Source organism: Ornithorhynchus anatinus, chromosome 2, assembly GCF_004115215.2.
Source record: "Ornithorhynchus anatinus isolate Pmale09 chromosome 2, mOrnAna1.pri.v4, whole genome shotgun sequence".
In the NCBI taxonomy this organism is placed as follows: domain Eukaryota; kingdom Metazoa; phylum Chordata; class Mammalia; order Monotremata; family Ornithorhynchidae; genus Ornithorhynchus; species Ornithorhynchus anatinus.
Window position 1 is genome coordinate 71,643,384 of NC_041729.1, and position 25,533 is coordinate 71,668,916.

A 25,533-nucleotide genomic window follows, 5' to 3' on the forward strand; every position below is an offset into this window, starting at 1 on the left:
CATTCTGATTGGATATAAACAAGAAGCAATGCCCACTATCATTAAATTGGTGTATCCATTAGTGTTAAAGCAAGATGAGAAATTTATTTTTGCAAAAACCTAACAATTACCAAAAGGGGGTACAAGTGACAGAAAAATGTGTAAAACATTTGAAGAGGGAAAATAAATGTCATGGGACTTTCAGTGCCATGGCTACAAAGGCAAGCTTTGGAAAGAATTTTGTTCATAGGCACCCTTAGTAAAAAGCAACTGACACAACTCCTTGGATGAGGACTCTTTCACACCAGGCCACTGAAAAGAATGTTGACTAAGTTTCATCCCAAGAAAAAGACTGGCAAATACAATGTGTGGGTGTGGAATTTTTATTTTGGATTTGCAAGACTTTTTAAAATGATATTTTTGCTTTGCTGGACATAGCACTGAAGTGTGAAATTGGAAACCTCACGAGAGAAAAAAAGAAGAGTGTTCTGACTAGAGGGGGTAAAGGTAAGAGGGAAGAGGAGGCTGAAGGCTGAGAAGCAGCATGGCCTAGTAGATAGAGCACAGGCCTGGGAGTAAGGAGGACCTGGGTTCTAATTCTGACTCTGCCACTTGCCTGCTTTGTTACCTTGGGCAAGTCACTTCATTTCTCTGTGCCTCAGTTGTGTCCAACCAGATTAGCTTGTATCTAACTCAACACTTAGTATGGTGCCTGGCACATAGTAAACACTTAACAAATACAGTGGAAAGAGCCCGAGCTTGGGAGTCAGAAGTCATGGGTTCGAATCCCGGCTCCACCACTTGTCAGCTGGGTGATTGTGGGCAAGTCACTTAACTTCTCTGGGCCTAAATTCCCTCATCTGTAAAATGGGGATTAACTGTGAGCCTCACATGGGACAACTTGATTACCCTGTATCTACCTCAGTGCTTAGAACAGTGCTCTGCACATAGTAAGCGCTTAACAAATACCAGCATTATTATAAGAAAAGAAAATAAAGGAAATGACTGAAGAGCACCTTTGTGCCTCCATCCTTTCTCCATCTCCTCTCCCTTCACAAGGGTCAAAATTATCCCTCCAAAAAATCCCCAGAGATGGCAGGGATGGATTAGAGAAAACCTCCTGGAGGAAGAAATGAAGTTAGCATTCCCTTATTTCAGGACTTCCCTCTAACCGAGACCATAGTTTTCACTGGGGCGGAATTTTCATCCCTATTCTCAGCTCTGCACACAGCTGCTCTAAAGTGTGATAGATAGCACTGTAGGAAAAGAGTCAAGGAATATCTTGTATAGACTTAGCCTGAAATCTCTCTGGTTTAAATGATGAATAATTGAAAAGTTAAGTCACATACTTTCATCAATACCTGATTTTCATCCCAGGAAGTAAGAAATATATGGTAACTCAGAAAATGGGCTTTTCCTTTCTCAGCCATTTGAGTTTCCAGAGAGAGTAGGAGGTCAGCAAACCACTCAAAAGCACACGGTTCTCGGCAAATCCAATAGAAATAAACCTGCCAGAAAAGAAGACAGAAATTTAACACAGCTCTTTTTATAATGGTCTTCCACCAACCATAATGGGATTCACCTTGCAGCACATATTGGATCCCATTCAGTCCACCATATACTTCAAAATTCTTGGTGCCAAAAGAAACTGTCTGTACCGGATTTTGTTTTTTTATATTTTTGATGGTATTTGTTTAGCGCTTACTATGTCCCAGGCAATGTACCAAGCACTGGGGTAGATAAAAGATATTCAGGCTGGACACAGTCCATGTGCCCACATGGGACTCACAATCTTAATCCCCTTTCTGTCTTGTTTTATGCTGTCAATTCTTCTCCGACCCATAGCGACTCCATGGACACATCTCTCCCAGAATACGCCACCTTCACCTATAATACTTCTGGCAGTGTATCTACAGAGTTTTCTTGGTAAAAATATGGAAGTGGTTAACCATTGTTTTGAGTCTCCACCCTCGACTGCCTTCAATGCCACTGCTGTTCAGCACAAGTGAGTTTTGACCTGTAGCAGATTGCCTTCCACTCACTAGCCACTGCCCAAGCTAAGATTGGAATGGATATGCTTCTGCTTGACTCTCCCTCCCATAGCTGAGACTGGTAGAATCCTAGAAATGTTCCAGGTATGATCCTGAGCGGGGAATCCCCATTTTACAGATGAGGTAACTGAGGCACAGAGAGGTGAAGTGACTTGTCCAAGGTCATACAGCAGATAAGTGGCAGAGCTGGGATTAGAACTCAGGTTGGATTTGGTTCAGTGTGTCCATCTTGAGGACCTTGAGGCAATGGGCTGGATTGGGAGAGGCCTCTACAAAATCCAGATGAGTTCAGGCTGTTTTAGACAAGCCCTTTTATTCTTCTGATGCTTTTAGGATGGGTGAGCCATCTTGTGCTTTTGACACTGTATATGCATGAAGCATTTGTGAGTGAGTGGCTATTCTCCAGGGATGGTGGGACTTGAGGTCCCAGGGGCCCACTGCAAATGAACGCTAAACATTCAACTACAAGGGATGAGGCCTGCTTCCCTCTGTAGTTCTGACAAGTATGGACTATACTTGGGTTTCCTGGTTCTGAGTCTCAGCCTAAGACATGTCTGGGCAGGGACTGGACACTGGCTGGGTTTGGCATTAGGGAAGAGTTAGAGTCTGTGCGGTTCTTTTAAAGAATATTTCCCCTTACTTTTTTAAAAAGGCCTAGAGCTAATTCAGTGAATGCGCACCATAAATGTTGTTGCCAAGCACTTTAAGGCTCAACTGACTCAATACTTTTCTTTTCCTGAAAGAAGATTAATAATCATGCCCAACTGTGTAGTGGCTCCCAAATAGGGACGAGACGCGAGATTAACTGCCTTCATCTTTACTTAGAGCCTAAGCTCAGGATTTGAACTCTGTTCTCCTGAGACTCAAAGGCTTGGGTATTAATCCATCTTACTAGCCAGAGTCCCCAGAGAGCCAAGATTACATTAATTGAACTGCTAGTCTCAGCAGGCCCAATCTTTCTCTTGTCCAGACAGAGTCAGTGATGTGTGTGTGTGCAGGTCTACCTTTTTCAGCATTGACAAAAACTACTTATTCAGAAGGTATAAAACAAAATATAACCAAGTTCACAGAGGGAAAAAAAAGCTTTCGATTTTTCCTGTTACTCTCATAGGATCAGAAAATCAAAGGGCTGGAAGGAAGCCACCCAACGTGTGCATTCACAGACAGCTAGTTGTCTCCTCGGATTTTAGTAATTTCTAGAAAAGGGGATTTTGCAACTTTTCTTAAGAACATGAACTTGTGACTCAATTCTCCCAATCCCTAAAGCTCCATTCCTTTTGTTGAAATTTAAGCCCCTTTATTTGGGTCTTTACTTGATGGAAATGGAAATTTTTTATGTAGTTGGAGATACTTAATAAATCTACAACCCCACCTTTGGTCATTTCTGTTCTGAAGCCCAGTGATTGTCCCATTAAGAGCAGCATTAGTTCTGCATAAAACAATCACCACTTGTGGTTTTCTTATCATTACACTGCATAAGCAAGGACTTCAAAAGGTTCTAGGAGTGACAGCAGAAAACCTGGCTTTCTTTAGCATACTAGGAGGCAGTGTGGCCTAGCAGAAACTAGGCAGTCACTAGAATGGAAGTCAGGAGACTAGAGTTCTACTTCCAGCTCCACCACTCACCAGCTGAGCAACCTCAGGAAAATAAATTACTATATTTTCCTCACTGGTAAAATGTGGGTAAAATCTCAGCTCTCCCTCCCTCTTAGAATCTGAATCCTGTGTGGGGCAGAGAGTGAGTCCAATGAGATTATTTTTCACCTATCCCAGAGTTAAGCACAGAGTGATGGCACCCAGTAAGCTCTTAAGGAACACTTTCATTCAAAGGCCACTTAACAAGAACTAGGACATTTTAAACAGAGGATTATCAAAAGTCAACATCATACTGTTGTCCTAAACAATCCATTTGTCAACTCAATAGTCTCTCCCTTGGAGAGATCCAGCCTGTCATTTAAAGAGTCTTCCCTGATTCTGGGATAAAAGAGCCATGCAAAGGTTGAAGGTTGGGAGACTGGGGTAAAGTTGATCTGATCCAGAGGCATAAGGGGAAGTTTTATCAGCTTCAAAGCTCCCAGAATCAAGTGTAATTTCTTCAAGATCAGAGACTGTTCTTTTACTTTTAGCATACTCTTCCAAGGGGATAGTGTTCTATTAACATTGTAGATGCTCAATCAGTACTATGGAACAGATGAAAAGGGATGTACATGGTCCATTCAATCAATCAATCAATCAATCACTCAGTGGTATTTATTCAGCACTGTACTAGTGCTTGGGACAGCACAATACAACAGAATTAGCAGAATTCCAGTGCTTCATAGGCCTAGATGTTTTAACTGTGTGTCCATGGATTGATTTGGATTTCTAATAAAGTAGTTGTCTGAAATTTGTTGATTGTCAACTAGCTGAAATGTGCTAGTGTGAGCCCCTGATTGGAATGCTCAAACTCTGGGCCAAGCTTCCCAACTAGGCACTGTACTAGTTCTCTAGGCCCCCAGCCCCTCCTCAAAAAAAAAACCCTTCCCTTCCCTTTCCTCCAAACAGATATGATCCCCATCCTTCTTCTGAGTTGAGCTAGCCTGTGTGGTGTGGGTCTACTGAGTCCCCAAAACCTTTCATTTTTATGTTTCCTTCCCTGTAATCGACTGATGCAAATCCTTCTGGGTGACATTTGAGCTTCTTTAGTTCAAGTAGCCAGGAGAGAAATTGAATGGGCTCAGCTGTAATGTTTTGGGCATGCAGAAGAAAAATAAAATTGAACCTAGGGAAAAGATATCTACTTTTGGTTCTCTTTCATTTCTGTGATGCTGGGCAAGCACAATTCTCAGGTTAAATTGCTTCAGAGACAGTTCTGCCCTAAATAAAACTAATTATCACTATGGAAAGAGAAACAGGGGTGTTGGGGTACAATATTAAGCAGCCCATCTAAATAATAAAATCAGGAATCAGGGGAAAATGTGCCTCACCATCCATCAGGGAAAAGGGAACCCAAGATGATAAAGAATTATTGAAAATAGAGTTTCTAAGGTGTCCTCATGACCAATTACCCTGCTTTCAAGAAACTTCTTTCTTATTAATTCATTCATTTAATTGTATTTTTTGAGCACCTACTATGTGCAAAGCACTGTAGTTTGAGTTTGGGAGAGTACAATATGACAGTAAACAGACATATTCCCTGCCCACAGTGAACTTAAAGTCTCTGGTAAGAGTCTTTTGAAGGGATGCTTCATACCATGGTTTGGCCAAGTTGATTACCAGAGCCAGAACTGCCTTGCTCCTTTCCCTGACACAAAGAGCCCCTTTGCTCACACCTTCCCCAGCCTGGCACTTGTGTTTGTACACTGGCCTGCAGGAGTGAAACTAATAGAGGGAAAGAGAAGCTGACAAGTGAACACCAGTGGATTCCATGACTTCAAGCAATAGACCAATTTGCTTATTGCCCAAATGACCAGGGCATCACAGTTTCTTCAAGAATTCCTTCAAAGTCCACATTGTCCAGGTCAAATTGCTCTTTCACTGAGGAAAAGTTGGAAATGCAACATGACTACCTTTGATACATAATTCCAGAAAGCAGTGTTTGTGAGGCTCCAATTAGAGAGGTACTGGGATTAAATTGTGTCAAGAGAATTCAGTTAATGGTAAGGAAGAATGGTAATGGCATTAAATGTAGAAACTGGGTTCAGAGAAGTGTTAGAACATATTCAATGCTGATTTTTTTTAAAGTGAAGAACCAAATGTCTGTACAGGATGGTTCCTAGTCATCTGTCAGAGGGGAAGCAGCATGGCTTAGTGGACAGAGCATGGGCCTGGGACTCAGAGGGACCTGGGTTTTAAGCCCACATCCCCCACTTGTCTGCTGTGTGACCTTTGGCAAGTCACTTCACTTCTCTGGGCATCAGTTACCTCATCTCTAAAATGGGGATTAAGAGTGGGAGCCCCATGTTGGACTCACATACCTTGTATTCATTCAATAGTATTTATTGAGCACTTACTATGTGCAGAGCACTGTACTAAGCCCTTGGAATGTACAAATCGGTAACAGATAGAGACAGTCCCTGATGGGTTTACAGTCTAATCTAATGCTTACAGTCTAATACAGTCTAATCTAATTGTATCTAACCCCAGTGCTTAGAACAGTTAGTGGCACATAGTAAGCGCATAACAAATACCATGATAATTATTAAGTAGAAGGAATAAGAAGAGAAATGGCAAGAGTGAAAGGTGACCTCTAAAGATCCCTTTAGTTTTACAATTCTATGCTTTTAAATCTATTACCAGAGATTAAGTACTTCAAAACTTATTTTCTCAACCAACTGATGTAAGGCTTTCATATTGTTTTTTATTTTTTATGGTATTTGTTAAGTACTTACTATGTGCCAGGCACTGTACTAAGTGCTAGGGTAGATACAAGCTAATCAGGTTGGACATATTCCATGTCCCACAAGGGGATCACAGTCTTATTTCCCATTTTACAGATAACTGATGCACAGATAAATAATAATAACTGTGGTATTTGTTAAGCGCTTACTAAGTGCCAGGCACTGTTCTAAGCTTTGGGCAAACCGGCTTGGGCATAGTCCCTGTCCCACATGAGGCTCACAATTTAGTGACTTGTCCAAGATCACACAGTAGACAAGTGCCGGAGCTGGGATTAGAACCCAGGGCCTTCTGACTCCCAGGCCTGTTCTCTATCCACTAGCCCACATTGCTTCTTTATAGTTGCATTGTAGAGATTGCAATTGTATTGTGAATTCAAAGGACCACACCATCACACGGTGAAACAAGAATCTAGGGCAGGGAATGTGTCTACCAACTCTGTTATATAGTACTCTCCCAAGTGCTTAGTACAGTGCTGTGTAAACAGTAAGCACTCAAAAGTATGACTCACTGATTGACTGATTGAATCCAAAGTTACCCAATGATACACAAAGGTTTAAATCACTTGTGAATGGAAAAGTGGTAGGTTAGTATTTTGAACAAACCTCCAAACACTACAAATTGGAAATGATAAAAAGATCACAGGTTCTGAACATTAGAAGTAAAACATTTGCCTTTTCCTTACAATCAATGGTATTTAGTGAGCATTTACTGCATGCAGAGCATTGTACTAAGCACTTGGGAGAGTACAATTCAACAGATTTGGTAGACATGTTCCCTGCCCCCAAGAAACTTACAGTCTAGAGGGGGAGACAGACATTAAAATAAATTATGGATATGTATATATGTGCTGTGGGGCTAAAGGTGGGGTGAATATCAGATTCAATTAACAGGTGGAACAGAAAGGAGAGAGAATCAGGGAAAATGAGGACTTAGTAAGAAAAGACCTTAGAAGTTACTTCTTTGAAGAAACTAAGCAATATCATGTATTTCCATGAGATAAATAACCAAAAAGAAATATTTCAGTTTGAAAGATCAGAAATGGTTTAACCTTAGAAGACAGAGTGGTAAGTAATATGTGTGAAAGTTGTTGACAAATTATCAAAGACTTTTAAGGTCAATCATTGGACATGACATGGCCAGAATAGTTCTAAGACAACTGACACAAAGTCCTCAAGCAGTTCACAATGGAAACTACAATTGCTTCTCTTTTTGCCTCTTTAAAGAGTAAAATTGATCCCTGTTCTTCTGAACAAATTGTAAGAGGTCTAAACACATATGATCAGGTCCAATTCCACTTTGGCAATCTTCTCTAGTTTGGATTTCTCTTACACACTATTCAGTATGACAGCTAAGAGTCAATCATCACATTCTGGCTGTGTGACCCAGGGCAAGTCTGACAATACTTCAGTTTATCCTCATTAAAGATAATAACACTTGTCACCTACTTAACAAGGGTATTGTGAGGACTAATGACCCATTGAGGTGTTGTGAGATCCTCTAATGACAGATGCTTGCATAAGATATTATTATATATCTTCAGAAGAACAGCTATAACCTTTACTGCAGCCAATTCATTATGACACGCATGATTGATACAGATGATAATTTTCAGCAGGAGGAAGGGCTCTAGTCTGAGGGAGAGGGTAAGTAAATAATTTCTCAAACAAAACACACAAAGTACAATTTTAATCCATGGCAAAAGAGAGAGGGACCTGCTTTATTTTATTAAATTGTTTAAGCCTAGTGAGGATTCTTGTCTTTCCTCTCCACTTTCCTCAGTCCCCACTGACCAGTGCTGCTGTATTCATTTGAGGGATCAGTGCATAAGATTAGGTTCAGACCCCAAAGGGCTTTTGGCACTGGATGGTATAAGTACATATGATTTATTATTTAAATGATGACCGTAACCCAGGCAGAAACTAGATTATCTTACTTTCTCTGTAATCTACTGTGGAAATCTAAGAGACTAAACTAAAACCAACTCAAAAAAGCTATGTCCTTTTCATCCCTTGCCCCCATAGGTTGAATAATTGCAATTATTATATGAGGAGATTTAAATTAGATTTAATTTAGAACCTTTATCAGTTCAAACTGGATTTTAGTCTGAAAGTCCCACCAAAAACAGATTTCAGTTTCTTTCCCATTTTTTATTCAAATTTTATACGCAAATCAAATAGTTTAAATTACATATTTTCAAGACAATTGAACTTTTCAGATGGGGTATCGTGCAGAAAACTACTAAGTGGAATGGTCAGATACCCTGTAGGAGGGCAGACAGAGGCAAGTGGTCCCATTCCTTACTCGGAGAGATCTGACAACAGAGATTACCTGGAATCTATTTGGACCTAAGTTCACTGTGGACAGGGAACGTGTCTTCCAACTCTGCTGTATGGTACTTTCTTAAGCACTTAGTACAGTCTCTGCACACAACAAGTGTTCAATAAATACCATCGATGATGGTGAACTAACTCCATACTATCCTTCAAACTCCAAAAGAAACCTCAATATTTGCCCAGAAATAACAAATTTTTGTCACTGATTTCAGCCATCTTTATTCACTGAGAAAGTAAATTCCCTGTTCTAGATTAACAAACAACAAATAAGGAGGGTCTTACCCACACTTAATTCTGTGCTCTTAAGGCAATATTTTGGGAATCCTCAAAAAATGTAAGCCTATATATTTGTGTTAGTAATCCTTACCCCCATTACATTCATCATCTAGATGCTTTGTAAAGATAAATGGCCCTACATTTTGATGTTAAACTCTATTTTTACTGAGTTTGATGAAGAATTAATCATAGGTGTTGGGTGAGGAGTTTGGGACTATTTCTGTTTCCTCTGCTGCTTTTTTCTTGTTTCAATACTCTGTTCCGCATCGCTCAGGTTACTAAGCCACCTGCCTTTCTGTCTTCTCTCCCCACCTCAATCTTCCCAAAAGAGCAGATGTTCAGGTCTGCTTGTCTTCTGGGAATTTAGGCCCTTCATGGTGTTATTGAAAACCATCTCACAATATGAGGAACCTAAATTCTGCCCCTCCTCCCATCCCCCCACCCCCGCCAGCCCCAAACTTTCAATTGCTCCCCCTGGTCAGTATTCATTATTTTAGCATCCAGACACCAAAGGCATCCACTCTCAGACAGATGCTACAGCTTCGTGATAGCATGAAGGTGATGGGCAGCTTTTTTGCAATTTCTCCTGTGTTTAATTTAGCAGGTTTACAGGGGGCCAGCAGGGAGTGGGCCGAAGAAACAGCTTAGGCTCTAAAGACCTGAGAGCACACTGGGATTATAATTGGGAAACAGGCTCGGACTGAGAGTGGAAACGTGAGGTGTGTGGTTATGAGAAATGACTACTTTTGTTCCACAACATGGACACTGAAGGTTAGGGATAAAATCCAAGCCTAACTGCAATGAAGCAATTAGTTGTTCAGCTCCAAACCCCAACAAATTTATTTTTTTTCCTAGCTGCAGAGGAAGAGAACCCATCTGAGCAGGATAGTCAAAGTCTGTAATTGTGAAGAAGTCAGCAGAAAAAATATGTACTACTTTAGTTCTGCTGCACTTTAAAAATTATATAAATGTAGACAGTTTAGTGGAAGGGAAATCCATTTGGATGGTGCTATCAATCGATCAATGGTATTTATTGAGCACTTACAGTATGTAAAATACAATACAATACTCTCCCACGTGCTTAGTGCTCTGCACACTGTTAGCACTCAAAAAATACCACTGACTGATTGATCGATGTCAGTCATAGAGACAGTGAGACAGAATACAAAGAGGCAAAGGGCCAGAATCAGAGAAACAAAACTGAGACAGGCACAGTGAGCTCAAGGAAGAAAAACACATAAACCATGCAACACGGAAGCACCCAGCCCAGTGATGTCTTCTACTTGCAGCAGCATCTAGCAGCATGTCTTCTGCTTGACCTAATTAACTTGTACCTATCCAGAGCACAGAACAGTGTTTGACACAAAGTGCTTAACAAACACCATGAAGAAAAGAAGAAAAAGAAAAAAAGTAAAAGAAAAGGAAATGGAAAATTAAAAAGAAGAGGAAAGGGAAGGGGAAGTGGAGAGGAGGAGAGTAGAGAAGAGAGGAGGGGAGAGGAGGCCAAGTATGGGAACTCTGCCTGGGGCCCAACCTCTCTGGTACAGTGACCGTGTGCCTAGGCCTGTCCCATTGTGTATCCAAAACTCTTATTCTTAGGCTGTTCGGGAAGCGGAGGCTGGGGAAAGTTCTGGGTCCTGTTTATTTCAGCCTGAGAGCCAGGAGAAGATGAAACTGCTCTCTATCACTGTCCTCTATCACTATTCCCATCAGGTTATATAAAGGTAGCAAATAGGAAAGCTCCATTTGCATTCCTGAAGCAGATGTGAAGGGTGAAATTAGAGAATCTGTGTGCCCTAATGGATAGAGCACAGGCCTGAGAGTCAGAGAGATCTGGTTTTACTCCCAACTCTACCATTTGTCTGCTGTTTGATCTTGGGCAATTCATGTCACTTCTCTGGGCCTCAGTTACCTCATCCGTAAAATGGGGATTAAGATTGTGAGCCTCATGTGGAATTTGGACTATGTCCAACCAGACTGTGGGATTTGGACTATGTCCAACCTGATTAGCTTGTATCTACCTCAGTGCCTGGCACATAGTAAACGCTTAGCAAATACGATGAAAAATGTTGGTATTACATCTTTAAAAATGATTTATGGGACTGCCATCTCTGCTGTTGATGTTGGAGCGATGGCAGGGGGAAGGAAAGAGGAAAAAGTAATGGGGGTCATAGGAAAGGAGTCTTTAAGGAGGTCAAGGGGGTCTAAGAGGAGCCCCTTGAGGGGGTCCAGCATGAGTCCAAGGAGGGGAAGAGGAGAGAGTACCATTAGCAGGGTTGATAAAGGGATCTCAAAATTGAAGTATTTTGGCTTCTTCCAAAAACTAATGCTGTACTTGTCAGCTAATTTAGTTTTTTCTGTTGTTCATAAGAAGGGGACATCATATTACAAACTGCAACAATAGCAGTAAACTAAATTTAGTAAGGAAATGCTGCCTATTAATAAAGCTAACTGCTGTCTAGTCACACAGCTAATTGTGGCTTGTCCATCTATTACCATGATGAAAAATTACATGTTCCGTAATGGCAATGTAGCAATAAAATTTGTCTTGTCATCTTTAACAAGATTAGATATAACCTTTCTCATAAATATAATACTAAACAGAGATTTTTAAGAATAGAAGTATCATCAAAGAGTCTTGAGTTTATCCCTCATTGTTAATTATAATCACCCCACTATGTATTAGCCAATGATTGTAGGAGATTGAACTGACTGCCCAAGGAAGGATCGACTGGCAATTGCTCCATACCTTGTCCAACTTGAGCTGCACATCAGGGTTACAGCACTTGTACCATATGGATTTAAGAATGGAGGCAAAAGGAGTGACCCCAATTCCAGCAGCAATGCACACACTCACAGGATAGTGAAACACATCAGAGGTCACCGCTCCAAAGGGTCCATCCACAGCCAGTCTGCAGTCATAAAGTGAGGCAACATTATTCTCTTTGGCATGAAGTGGACTCCCCTTTCAGGATTGCACCTGGAGAGTTTCCAGTACTCTACCAGTCTTGGCTATGGGAGGGAGAGTCAAGCAGAGGCCTACCCATTCCATTCCTCGTTCGGGCAGTGGCTAACAAGGGGAAGGCAATGTGCTACAAGTCAAAACTCACCTGTGCTGGGCAGCAGTGGCATGGGAGAGAGTCGAGGGTGGAGACTCAAGTTTACTACACAGAAGAAGGCAGTGGTAAACCACTTCTGCATTTTTCCAAGAAAACTCTACGAATGCACTACTAAAACGATTGCAGGTGGGGGTGGCGCATTCTGGGACAGATGTGTCCATGGAGTCGCTATGGGTCTGAGATGACTTCACAGCATAAGATAATGAAGTGTACTGAAATATTTTTTCTGAAAAAATGAGCTGGTGTTGCTCAAAGGAATGCAAGATCGACAGCTCTGGGCTTAACCCTATCTTGCTCGTAGAACAGTATATAATTTTTGAATCTCTAGACTGTACACTCCTGGTGGGCAGGGATTGCATTTACCAAGTTTATTATATTTTAACAATATGGTACTCATTAAGCCCTTACTATGTGCAAGCATTGTTCTAAGTGCTGGGGTAGATACAAGTTAATCAGGTTGGACATAGTCCCTGTCCCACATGGGGCTCATTCTCAATCCCCATTTTACAGATTAGAGAACTGAAGCATAGAGAGGTGAAGTGACTTGCCCACGATCAAACAGCAGACAAGTGGCAGAGCCAAGCCCATGATCTTCTGATTCCCAGGCCCATGCTCTATCCACTATGCAGTAGGAACATTTTGGCCTAGAGGAAGGTCAGAGGACCTGCATTCTAATCACTGCTCTGCCATTTGCCTACTCTGTGACCTGGGGCAAGTCACTTCACTTGTCTGTGCCTCAGTTTCCTCAACTAAAATGGGGGTTTAATATCTGACTCTAGCCTATTTAGACTGGAAGCTTTATGTGGGACAGGGACTTTGCCTGACCTGATTAGCTTGTATCTATTCCACTGCTTGACCCAGAGTAAGCACTTAAAAAATATAATAATACTAATATAACAATATCAATAATAATAATACTTTCTTAAAAGTGTGGTCTAGTGGAAAAAGAGCAAGGGCCTGGGAGTCAAGGATCTGGGTTCTAATGTTGGCTTTGTCACTTGCCTACTTTGTGAACTTGGGCAAGTCACTTTACTTCTCTGTGCTTCAGTCTTGTCATCTGGAAAATGGGGATTAAATCCTACTCCCTACTACTTAGACCGTGTGCCCTTTGAGGGGCTGTATCTATGTGCAACCTGATGATCTTGTGTCTACCCTAGCGCTTAGTGCAGTGCTTGCAAAATAGTAAGTGCTTAATAAATGCCATAATAATTGTCATAATAATAATAATATTGTTGGTATTTGTTAAGCGCTTACTATGTGCAGAGCACTCTTCTAAGCGCTGAGGTAGACACAAGGGAATCAGGTTGTCCCACGTGGGGCTCACAGTCTTAATCCCCATTTTACAGATGAGATAACTGAGGCACAGAGAAGTTAAGAGACTTGCCCACAGTCACACAGCTGACAGGTGGCAGAGCTGGGATTCGAACTCATGACCTCTGACTCCCAAGCCCGTGCTCTTTCCACTGAGCCACGCTGCTTCTCATATAGTATTGACAGTGCTTGGTACATCATATATCTTCTGTTCCTTAACCCTCCTACTCTTCCTCCTTCATGTGCTCAAGTATTTGTGGCACAAGCCCCCTCTGCAGTAAGTGGGAGCTCTTTAAGTGGTAATAAGAAGCAGTAATTAAGAAGCAGCATGGCTCAGTGGAAAGAGCATGGGCTTAGGAGTCAGAGGTCATGGATTCTAATCCTGGCTTTGCCACTTGTCAGCTGTGTGACTTCGGGCAAGTCACTTAACTTCTCTGTGCCTCAGTTACCTCATCTGTAAAATGGGGATTAAAACTGTGAGCCCCATGTGGGACAAACTGATCACCTGGTATCCGCACCCCTCCCAGCACTTAGAACAATGCTTCACACATAGTAAGTGCTTAACAAATACCATCATCACTATTATTATTATTATTAAGAAACGGTGAAAAAGTTAGTCTTGCAATATCAAGAAGCAGTCCCCTGGAAATCAATGAGAAGTCCCTTGAAGAAGATAATATTCCTTCTTCATAAAGTTTTGTAATCACCTAGTGGCACATCCCGATTTAGTGGTTGCATTTTGGCATGTACCTGGGGTTTAATTAAAAGCATTCAATTGGAAGAGATTTTGAAAGAATTTTAGAGTCCTTTGCAAAATTACATGAGAAGCAGCATGGTCTAGTGGAAAGAGCACAGACCTGGGAGCCAGAGGACAGGAGTTCTAATCCTGGCACTGTCACTTTTCTGCTGCGTGAGGTTGGGCATGTCATATAACTTATCTGTGCCTCAGTTTCCTCATCTGTAAAATAGGGATTAAGACTGGGCACTCCATGTGGGACAGAGACTGTGTCTGATCCAAATATCTCTATGGGCCTGGCACATAGTAAGTGCTTAATGAATACCATAGTTATTATTATAGAGAATAAAGAGATTCAGAGGCTGGGGAAGCCAAGTGGTAGTGTATAATTATCCTTGTTGGAGTATGCTTTTAGGAAATGGTTTTGAACCAACAATCTATGGGAGACTTGGAAGTAAGGAGAATTTCGAGAAGAAAAGGGAATTGCTAAAGAATTCATTTATCCATTTCTTTCTGCCTGCCCTCTGATGGAAAAGAGGTAGGGGAGGGGCAGTGGAAGATAAGAGGTTAGTATGAAAATCTACCATATAACCACAACTTGTTTCTGCAGTGGGCCAAGAAAAACTCCCCCTCCCCAAAATCACATCAGGATTTGCAGCATCCCTCTGCTCCTGCAGTAGTCAATCAATCGGTAAATCAATCAATTGTATTTACTCAACACTTACTGTGTGCTGAGCACTGTACTAAGAGGTTGGGAGAGTACAATATAACAAAGTACACTCTCTATATGGAATTCTGTTGGGAGGAAAAGTCTGGTGGCCATTCTGAAAGTGCATTTTGGTAGAGTTGACATAAGGAGAAATTAGCAAAAGAAGAATATGACTGCTGAGGAGAGACACATGCTGAATGCTTATTGTAATTAATATTTCTTTTTTGGCATCACTTACATTTGGCATTCCTCTGGTACTGAGTCTTTTCTTGGGTGCAGATGACATCATTTTAATCAAAGTAATAAAGCAGGACATATGTTCTTATTTATGTGGTAATGCATAAAGCAATGTAGAATGCTAAAACTGTGATACTGAGATTATAACAATCACTTGCTCTTCCTTTATCAAGGCACTTAATGAATTAGTTCATTCAGAAAGCTTTGCATGCACTCTGACAAAGTAATATAACCTTCAAAAAAATGAAGATTATATTTCAAAAAATGAAAAAACTTTTGATGGGTTAGTAGAGGGTTGATAATTCTGGTTCCAGTCTTCTTTTGCTACATTCCACTGTGTCTGTTTTGAAAGGACAAGGTTTTTATCCCCAAATTTCCCAATTGATAGTATCGTTTAGAAAGTCTTCTTGCCAAATGCTTGTAACTAGGGAAACTGGTCCCAGAAAAGGGCATTATCCCATCCACTCTACCCATATTGGGCAGAGAATACCACATTCCATTCCAAGTTGCTGCCTTCGGGTCACTCATAATCTCATTCTCATCCATTCAAACCCTATCCTCAGAAACAGATAAGGAGTTTGAGGGGGCAGGTCACTTCTTTATTTCATCTTAGACTCTACAAACACAGCGAAGCCTAGAGAAAATCCAATCCTTAAATTCAGTCTTGCACCACTGTCCCGATCCAGACTGGCCATGAAGTACATTTTATTCTAGATCTGTTCTTAAGAAACCTTGGATCCTCTAATGTATCATAGAAAGCAGGTTGGAAGACAGAGACAATGGCATAGCATGTCTTTTAGAGGGACATTTGTTTCAATATTTTTTCAGATAAAGGCAAGATATAGTCTGACTAGATGGGCCTAGCATGTGTACTTGTAATGAATCCGAATATTTAGCAAATGTGCAGTTGTTGAAGTCTTTGTTTATCAGTGTCCATAAATGCTTTAAAAGCCTTAGGAGTTACTGTCTTCCTGTTAAAGATAGATGCTACAAGAGACCAATAAATTCTGTAACTTGAAAAACATTTTATCCATTGATGGATATGATAGGAGTTTCTCAAATCAGTCACATTCATTGAGAATTCTGTAACTCAGAAACCATTTTATCCATTGATGGATATGATGGAAGTTTCCCAAATCAATTTATTGAGCACCTACTATTTGCAGAGCACTGAACTAAGTACTTGGTAGAGTATTATCTAACCGAATTAGCAGACATATTCCCTTCCCATAACAAGCTTACAGTCTAGAGAATAAGCCTCAGTCCTGAGACTTCAGGACTGAGAGCCTGAAAGGATTATTGCATTAGTGGTTTGCGTAGCAACACTTGCACAATCTCATCCTTGCAAATTGTGTTTCTACTGGGGTAGGGAGCACAGTGAGTGAGTAAGTAGGTGAAGGTGCAGCATATTATGAAGTGCAACAAAGGGTTTTTGGTTGTTTTTTGAAAGTGGAGGACCTAGCTATAGCTGAAATATTGGCAGCATTGTGCTGATAGGGGGGTGTAGCTCCATAAGCCAGCAGGTGGTTGCCTCATTGTTGCTCTGGTAATAATTATTAACATTATTAATAATAATAATTGTGCTATTTATTAAGTGCTTACTATGTGCTAGGCATTGTACTACTCACTGGGATGGCTATAAGCAAATCAGGGTGGACACCAGTGCTCTTTGTTACCCACATTAGGTAGCTGTTTTTCAGGAATTCTGCTGGGAATGTCCACCTCACAGGAATGTGTTAGGTGGTTTGTCAGTCAAAACCCTCCACAACTGATGACCGAGCCCATGTAGTTATTTTCCTACTTACAGATCTGAGACCAGAATCCAGCTCTTCCAGTCCTAGAGCTGGGCCCTTTGCAATATCTCTCACATGACTGCATTAGGGCATAGCATACTTAAGCAGAGGGAGATTGTCAATCGTTCGGAGACTAGCCCTCATTTCCAAGATCTCATGCTCACCAAGGGGGCCAATGATTCACCAGTGTCTTTTACTAGCCACAGTACTGACTAAACCTTATACATGATATCTCTGGAATAGACTGCAAGTTCCTCTAGAACGGAAGCTTATTGTGGGCAGGGAATTATCTGTTTATTGTTGCATTGTACTCTCCCAAATGAGTACAGTGCTTTGCATACAATAAGTGCTCAATAAATATGATTGAATTGAACTTAATTTTTTTTAAAATGTCCTGACTGAGCCTTTTCTCAAATCATGACTGGCTTGCCTGTGGTTTGAATGTTTTCTGGATACAGTTCCATGTTGCTGAAAATCTTTCACTCGATTCTTCATAAAATCATTTTTCAAATGAAAATTATCTTGGCCTCAGCCTTACTATCCAAGAGAATGATGTTGCGGTATTCAAAGAATACTCCCTTACACACACACACACACACACACACACACACACACGCAGCCACACACACTTCAAACCTTGGTAGCCTCCAGGGTTCCTTGAAGGACATTTCTTCTCCTCCAAAGGCCTTAAACAAGGCTCCAGTCCAATCTCCTACCACCCTTATGTGAACACTGAAAAAGTCCTCATCGGGGGCTGAAGTGAGGGTGAAAGGATGCCACTCCCACCGGGAAACTGAAGGACACTGCAAGTAGACATATTGACCAGCCTCCATCTTAAAATGACATTTCTTCATTTGCAGTTCCAAGACTCCGGAAGGATGAATCACCACCTGAAAAAGAACAAAGGAGTTAGTTTCTGTTTTGGACAAGATCAGGTAGAAAGAAAGGTCTTTGCTAGACTCCTATGATCTACTCTATTAACATTGCCAAAAGAGTGGTTGGTTCTCAGAAACTCCTGACACATATGAGCAACCAACATGCACGGTGCAGTGGATAGAGCATGAACATGGGCCTGGGAGTCAGAAGGTCATGAATTCTAATCCCTACTCCACCACTTGGCGGCTGTGTGGCCTTGGCAAAGTCACTTCACATCTCTGGGTCTCAGTTACCCCATGGGTAACCCCAGTTACCCATTGTAAAATGGGGTTTAAGACTGTGAGCATCAAGAGGGACAGGGATTGGGTTCAACCAAATTTGCTTGTATCAACCCAGCACTTAGTACAGTGCTTGGCACATAGTAAGTACTAACAAATACAAATACCTATACTATTCCTTCCCTCAAGGAGTGCACACTGCCCCTTCCTCTTCACCCAAACTGCTACCTTGCTGGTACAATCTCTCATAATATCCCAACTGGAGTACTGCTTGGACTACTGCATCAGCCTCCTTTCTCATCTCCCAACCTCCTGTATCTCCCCGCTTCAGTCTATACTTCACTCCGCTGCCCGGATTATCTTTCTGCAGAAATGCTCTGGGCATGTCACTTCCCTCCTCAAAAATCTCCAGTGATTGCCTACGAACCTTTGCATGAAGCAACACTCTTCACCCTTGGCTTCAAAGGTCTCCATCACCTGAGACCCTCCTACCTCACCTTCCTTCTCTCCTCCTACAAGCCAGACCACACACTCCGCTCCTTTGTCACTAACCTCCTCACTGTGCCTCACTGCCGCTTGTCCGGCCGTGGACCCTTGGCCCACGTCCTACCTCTGACCTGGAATGCCCTCCCCTCTCACATCCAACAAACTAACTCTCTTCCCCTCTTCAAAGCTCTACTGAGATGTCACCTCCTCCAGGAGGCCTTCCCAGACTGAGCCCTCCCTTTCCCTCTGCTCCTCCTCTCCTCCCCATTGCCCCTACTCCCTCCCTCTGCTCTACCCCCTTCCTCTCCCCACAGTACTTGTATATATTTGTACATATTTATTGCTCTATTTTATTAATGATGTGCATTTATCTATGGTTCTATTTATCTATTTTGATGGTAGTGATGTCTGTCTACTTGTTTTGTTTTGTTGTCTTTCTTCTCCATTTGGACTGTGAGCCCATTGTTGGCAGGGATTGTCTCTATCTGTTGCCAAATTGTACTTCTATTTTGATGGTAGTGATGTCTGTCTACTTGTTTTGTTTTGTTGTCTTTCTTCTCCATTTGGACTGTGAGCCCATTGTTGGCAGGGATTGTCTCTATCTGTTGCCAAATTGTACTTCCCAAACGCTTAGTACAGTGCCCTGCACACAGTAAGTGCTCAATAAATACAAATGAATGAATGAATGAATGAAAAGGAACCATATTCCATCTCCTCTGGGAAGCCTTCCCTCACTAATTTCTCATCTCCCCACTCTAATTCCCCTCCCTACAGTGTCATCTATGAACTCGTGTCCATACTCTCTAAACGTTACTTTATTTACCCCACCCTCATAGCACTAGATATATATCCTTATTCTCTGTTACTTCCCCTACACACAATTCATTTTAGTATCCTTCTCCACGACTAGATTGTCAACTTCTTGAGGGCAGGGATTGTGCTGATTAACTTTATTGTATGGTGTTCTGCATAGAGTAAGCACTCAATAAACCAGGGGGAGTGGTCTGGATGTGAAGAGTCAGAACTCTAAAGTTCCCAAATTGGGTTTCTCTCTCCTCCCACCATTTTTCCCCTTGACAAGAGAAGCAGCTTGGCCTAGAGGAAAGAGCATGGGCCTGGGACACAGAAGACCTGGATTCTAATCTTCACTCTGCCAAATGCTTGCTGTGTGATCTTAGGCAAGTCACTTAACTTCTCTTTGCCTCAGTTTCCTCAGCAGCATCACAGGGACTTGGTCCGTGAGCCCCAAGTGGGACAGGGACTGTGCCCATCCAGATTACCTTGTGTCTACCCCAGCTCTTGGAACAGTGCTTGACACAGAGTAAGCGCTGAACAAACACCATAATAATAAAAAGCTCCTTGGGTCCAGCTGTCTCCAACTATCTCCCCAGCTGTTCCACCATGGCCTCTGGCATGTTCTCCCCCACAGCTACATTTCTCCATTTCTCCCTCCACTTCCCACTGTCATCTGAAATGGGTTCCAGTTTGTGAGGGCTCCCCTACTTTTCAAACAAGTGCCTTTACAAAGCAATGCGTATTGGCTCTCCGGGCCCTCCCTGGTCTGTGCATTCATTTATTTATGCATCAGTACAGAATTACAGGTTCTTGCCAGATGTGAAATTTGATCCTCATGAATAATTGACACTCCTGACTTCAGACAACCTTCCCCTCACAGTGGTGCTTTAGAATTCAGTGGTGGAGAGAGAGGAAGGGAGAAGAAAGGTTTTCAAGATTTTCTCTGGTCCCTTTAAAACTGTAGAAAATGTGTGCAAGTTAATGTGTGTGGAGTGGATATCTTATATTGGCTCAAAGGATATGGAATCCATACTATTCAGATGGAGTTCCCATTCTCTACTTAGTGGAGGGTGCTCTACCCATGTTCTGAATTCTTCCTGTGTCCATACTCTGCTCCTCCACCAGCCAGAAGGACAGTGCTGTAAAATGATATGCACTTGTCACTCTTCCTTCTGGGCAGAGGGAGAGAACTCTGTCATGTTCTGGTTTCCTCTTTCCTTCAGATGGTCTTAAACACAGTTCTTCCCAGGTTCCTGGGTCATTGGCTCTAGTCCTGAGTTGGTGTGAGGGGTAGAGTGGCCATATGTCTGGTATTATATCGGACAGTCCTGGTTTTAACCGGGGACTCTCATGCTGATGGGGTATCAGACACTTTTATGTCCAATATTTTATATCCAGTGCCAAGCCTCCCTCCACTTTGGCGGTTCAGGCCTCATGCAAGACTTCCCTCATATCTGGGAAGGAAAATCAAGGTTTCTGGAACACCTGGGCAGGCCAGGGTTATAGGTTGTAGTGCATTCAGCCTGAACCAAACAGATTTCTGCAAAATGGCCACCACGTAGAATCACCATATCATGCATGTTGTCTTCTGGTGTGGTGTGTGTATGTGATGTCATGTTCATTTCCAGGTCCAGGTTGTGGGATTGCCATCACTGGCCTGGCTAGTGTGAAGGTCTGATGCTTGTGATTGGAAGCGGAGGATACTGGATGTAGGTGCCTGATGATCCCTTTGTGGATGTCAGAGTGAAGCATCTTTGCAAAGTTTGTGTCTGCTTGGTGGCAAGGGGAAGGAAAACATGATCAGGGACAGAGGATTGGTCTTGAAGAGAAACACCTAAATTCCTGACTACAGACACTTCTGAACCCATAGCCACTATTATTGTCTTTCAAAGAAAGAAACAAGCAAAGAGAAATGAGATAAAGCGCTTAGTGCCACACTGCGCTTGGAAAAAAAAATCTGCATTCTGCCCAGGAGCTCCAATTCTTAGCTGTAGTCTTTCTTCTGTAAAATTAAGCTCTATTAAAAGTTGCTCAGGATCTAAGCAATTATTTCAACTGAAGACAAGTATTCAGCAATAAAGAAGGCAAATTAAAAACTTGGGCCAATAAAAATTCCTCCTCTATACTCAGGCTTTGACTCCAGACATAAAGCTACATACGTACCTTAGTAATGACAACTTCTTGTTGACATCGCCAGAATCTAATTATTCTTTCACACATATACAAGATTATGGGACCTAAAACCCATTTCCAAGCCTGTAGAAAGCAGCACAGAGAATACAAGAAAATGAAGGTGCAATCCAAATGTTTCTAATTTGAGTAAAATCGGTACATAATATGGTGAAATTGAAACTTTTCCTATGATGGTTTAGCCAGTTATCAAAAAAAGTTAAATCTTCCTTACCTTAAATACTAAAACACTCAGTTATTCTCTGAAGTCACCATGTTCACTTAAGAGATTAAGCTCTTCTCTACTGATATTTATGTTTACTTGATCAATAATGGCTTTAGACAATTAGCCATAATTGAATTTGTAGAGATAAAAAAACAGACTTTTGCCTTTAGATGTGATAGGATCATAAATACTTCCAATCCAGCACAAATCAAAGGCTTACAAAGCTGCCTTAACGGAGCCAACCAGGGACTTGAAAAAAATGTTATTTCAAAAATAGAGTGAACATTTTTCATATGGCTGATGTTTGAACATCAAAAGTAAAACATCAGAGGCAGTGTGGCCTGAGATGCAGCACGGCCTACTGGAAAGAGCACTGGCCTGGTTCTAATCCAGGCTCTGCCACTTGCCTGCTGCGTGACCTCGGGCAAGTCACTTAACTTTTCTGTGCCTCAGTTTCTTAATCTGTAAAATTGAGATTAAATTCCTGGTCTCCCTTTCTGTGAGCCCCATGTGGACAGAGACTGTTTGACCTGATTATCTTGTAACTATCCCAGTGCTTAGTTCAGTGCCTGCTACAAAGTAAGTGTTCTTAAAAAATACTTCATTTATTCTAATAATATTTATTAAAAGCTCTAATTAAAATTTACAGTTTCCTAAAGTAAAAGTCTATACTCAAGAATCAGTCAAGTGATTTTGGACTGTAAAGATCTGTAATTTGGAAAACTCAAGTGGCTATTTTGACTTTAGGTGGGACAACCTGATTACCTTGTACCTACTCCAGTGCTTAGAATGGTGCTTAGCACATAGTAAGAGCTTAACAAGTACTATTATTATTACCTCCCTAGTACAATCCAGCCCATACACTTCGTTCCTCTAGTGCCAACCTTCTCTGCCTCGATCTCATCTATGTTGCTGCCGACCCCTTGCCTATGTCCTGCCTCTGGCCTGGAATGCCCTCCCTCCTCAAATATGAAAGACAGAGACTCTCCCCGCCCCTCAAAGTCTTATGGAAGGCACAACTCCTCTAAGAGGCCTTCCCTGACTAAGCTCCCCTTTCCTCTTCTCCCATTCTCTTCTGCATCGCCCTGATTTATTCCCTTTCTTCTTCTCTCCTCTCAGCCCCACAGCACTTAAGTACATGGGTATAATTTATTTATTTTTTGTTCATGTCTGTCTCTTCCATTCTAGACTGTAAGCTCATTATGGGCAGGGAAGGTGTCTGTTTATTGTTGTATTGTACTCTTCCAAGCACTTAGTACAATGCTCTGCACACAGTAAGTGCTCAATAAATATGGTTGAATGAATGAATGAATACTGCAGCAGGTATTTCACTTAGCAGGGTTATCAGCCTTGTGACTATAGGCAAAATAATTCAGCAACTGGGATGTTCCATTCATTCATTCAATCATATTTATTAAGTGCTTACTGTGTGCAGAGCACTATACTATGTGTTTGGGAGAGTATAATACGACCATCAACAGACACATTCCCTGCCCACAAGGAGCTTACAGTTTAGTGGAGGAGACAGACATTAATATAAATAAATCAACTATAGCTATGGACCTAAGTCCTGTGCAGCTGGGAGGGGGGATGAATAAAGGGAGCAAGTCAGGGTGACTCAGAAAGGAGTGGGAGAAGAGGAAAGGTGAACCTTTGTTTAGGCATCATGATTCACTGCCATCCTGGTCAATGGACAAAGATGTCCACAATCTCAAACCCCAGTCCCTGCTCTTTCTGACAAGCTGGACATTTCAGGTTCTGGCCTAGTCTGCCCATCCGGTGGGCACTTAGTTCAGTGCTCTGCACACAATAATCGCTCAATAAATATGACTGACTGACTGAATGAATGAATGGAGATTGCTTTCTTGCTGGATGGATCATGCAGTTGTGGCTATTGCAGCACATTCTCCAGATACCTGTTCTACCCTCTCCTCACTAGCACCCCAAAAAAGAACTGAGAAAGGAGGATTATTTGCCTAAGTAGTGGCACAAATTTCTATCATGTCACCATTAAAAACAATCAGAATTTCACACCTAAAATCAGATTCTGAAACACAATTAATCGTATTTACTGAACACTTACTGTGTACAGAGCAGTGGATTAAACTTTTGGGAGAGTATGAAGTGACAGAGTTAGTAGACATATTCCTTGCCCTACAGTCTTCCTTTTGCAGGCACCCCAGAGAAAAACCAGGTCCATAAATGCTGGACTCTGATTTAATTTTAAATTTTAACTTTGTGGGGAAGGAGCCCCTTTCCTCCCTTCTGCATACCATTTTAGTAAAGCCCCTAGCAGTGCCCTGATTGAAACTGATCACAGATCTCTGTCCATTCCGGTAGTGGTAAGAGGCAGACACACTGACAAAAACCAGGTGGTGCAGAGTTACATCAGAAATTACTTCCTTAAACTCATTTGCTGTCCCTAAGTACTTGACGAATCTCTGAATAGTGGGTGATTTTACATGTCAGGAATAAATTAGTGCTGATCAAGCAACAGTAGCCGGTAAAGCCTATATCTTTTTCCCATCCCTTTGTTTCCCACACCTGAAAATAAAAACATAAAATAGGACCCAAAAGATCAAATGATGCACTCTATGAGAACTCAAGTAAAGCTTTATCAGGCATCAGTGAGTGACCAGTTACAAAAAGCCTAGGAAAGACACTAAGGCTTTCTTTTTCTTTTCTTGTTTCTATGATTTGTTTTGCTCTGCTTTTCAAATGGACCCATCTTTAACTGTTTCCTTGGGGTCGTGAATTGCTGACCCTGTTAAATTAATTGAGGGGACATAAATCTTTTGCAAACTGGAGACTTGGGTGCTCCTGCTTGGTATGTAATTTGTCCTTTGATTAGTTCAATTAATATGAGTCCAGATGAGGAGCCGCCTCTGGCTGTCAAGGAAGCAGAAATGGGGCTACGCAGAGGTGAAAGCTAAGCATCACGGGGCTGTGAAGAGAGATAGGAGTCAGGCAAGGGTCAGAGAGGTAAGTAGAAAGAGACAGGAGATAAAGAGACAGAATAGGTATGGCACAGGAGAATGCAAGAACCTTTTCATCTCCTTGCAGTGCCTTTCAGATTCTGTCTATGAGACATCAGACAGAATACTACATAACCCAACCAAGCGGTAACTGTACAGCTCACACAAGCATTGACTCAGGAGCCACTAAAGTGCAATGGGAAAGACTGCCAAAATGAGTTTAAGTGTGGAAGGATGTGTGGTAGGGGAAAGATAGCCCTGAAATGAATAATCACCCCCAGCCTCCATGATGACAATTAATGTCCGTTTTTGCTGTAGGAAGCAGGCTCTGGTCAGTATTCACGGTGTGTAGGTGCATATTGATTTTTTTTTTATGGGGACACCACAGTTGAAAATTTGAGAGAGGCATTTTTATTTCTCATTAATATTCAGGTTGGGTAGTGGCTAACGATAGTTTAGCTTAAGACAGAGAGAATCTATACTAGTCATTAAAATAGCTACAGTCTAATGGACATGTCAATGTAGTTTTCCATGATTTTAAACATTTCTCCTTATATGCTTTTCCTCCAACATACTGCACTTGAACAACCAAAAATCTTAAATTTAGCATACTTGGGTTTTGTTAAGACATCCAATCATTGATATTCAGTATCCATCTACTATTCATTGTTCTTTTCATTTACAATCCCTTTTCATTTATAATCCACTCACCACAGCCCTGTCTTTCAGTGGAACATTTTGTTCTCTCTGCTTAATATTTTCCCTACAGCTCATCTTCTCTTCCTCTCTAAAATATTGTCACAG

At 41.6% G+C, this 25,533-nt stretch overlaps 1 protein-coding gene across 1 annotated transcript in view; it reads right to left on the reverse strand.

Moving 5' to 3' along the window:
- The window catches only part of NOX3 (NADPH oxidase 3), a 68,786-nt gene that overhangs the window by 15,656 nt on the left and 27,597 nt on the right, over positions 1–25,533 (reverse strand). The window contains exons 7-10 of the mRNA XM_029049958.2: positions 21,523–21,615; positions 17,561–17,814; positions 11,769–11,931; positions 1,329–1,487 (exon numbers count right to left, since the gene is read on the reverse strand). Of these exons, the coding sequence (XP_028905791.1) occupies positions 1,329–1,487; positions 11,769–11,931; positions 17,561–17,814; positions 21,523–21,615 (669 nt within the window). The remainder of the gene's footprint in view (positions 1–1,328; positions 1,488–11,768; positions 11,932–17,560; positions 17,815–21,522; positions 21,616–25,533) is intronic.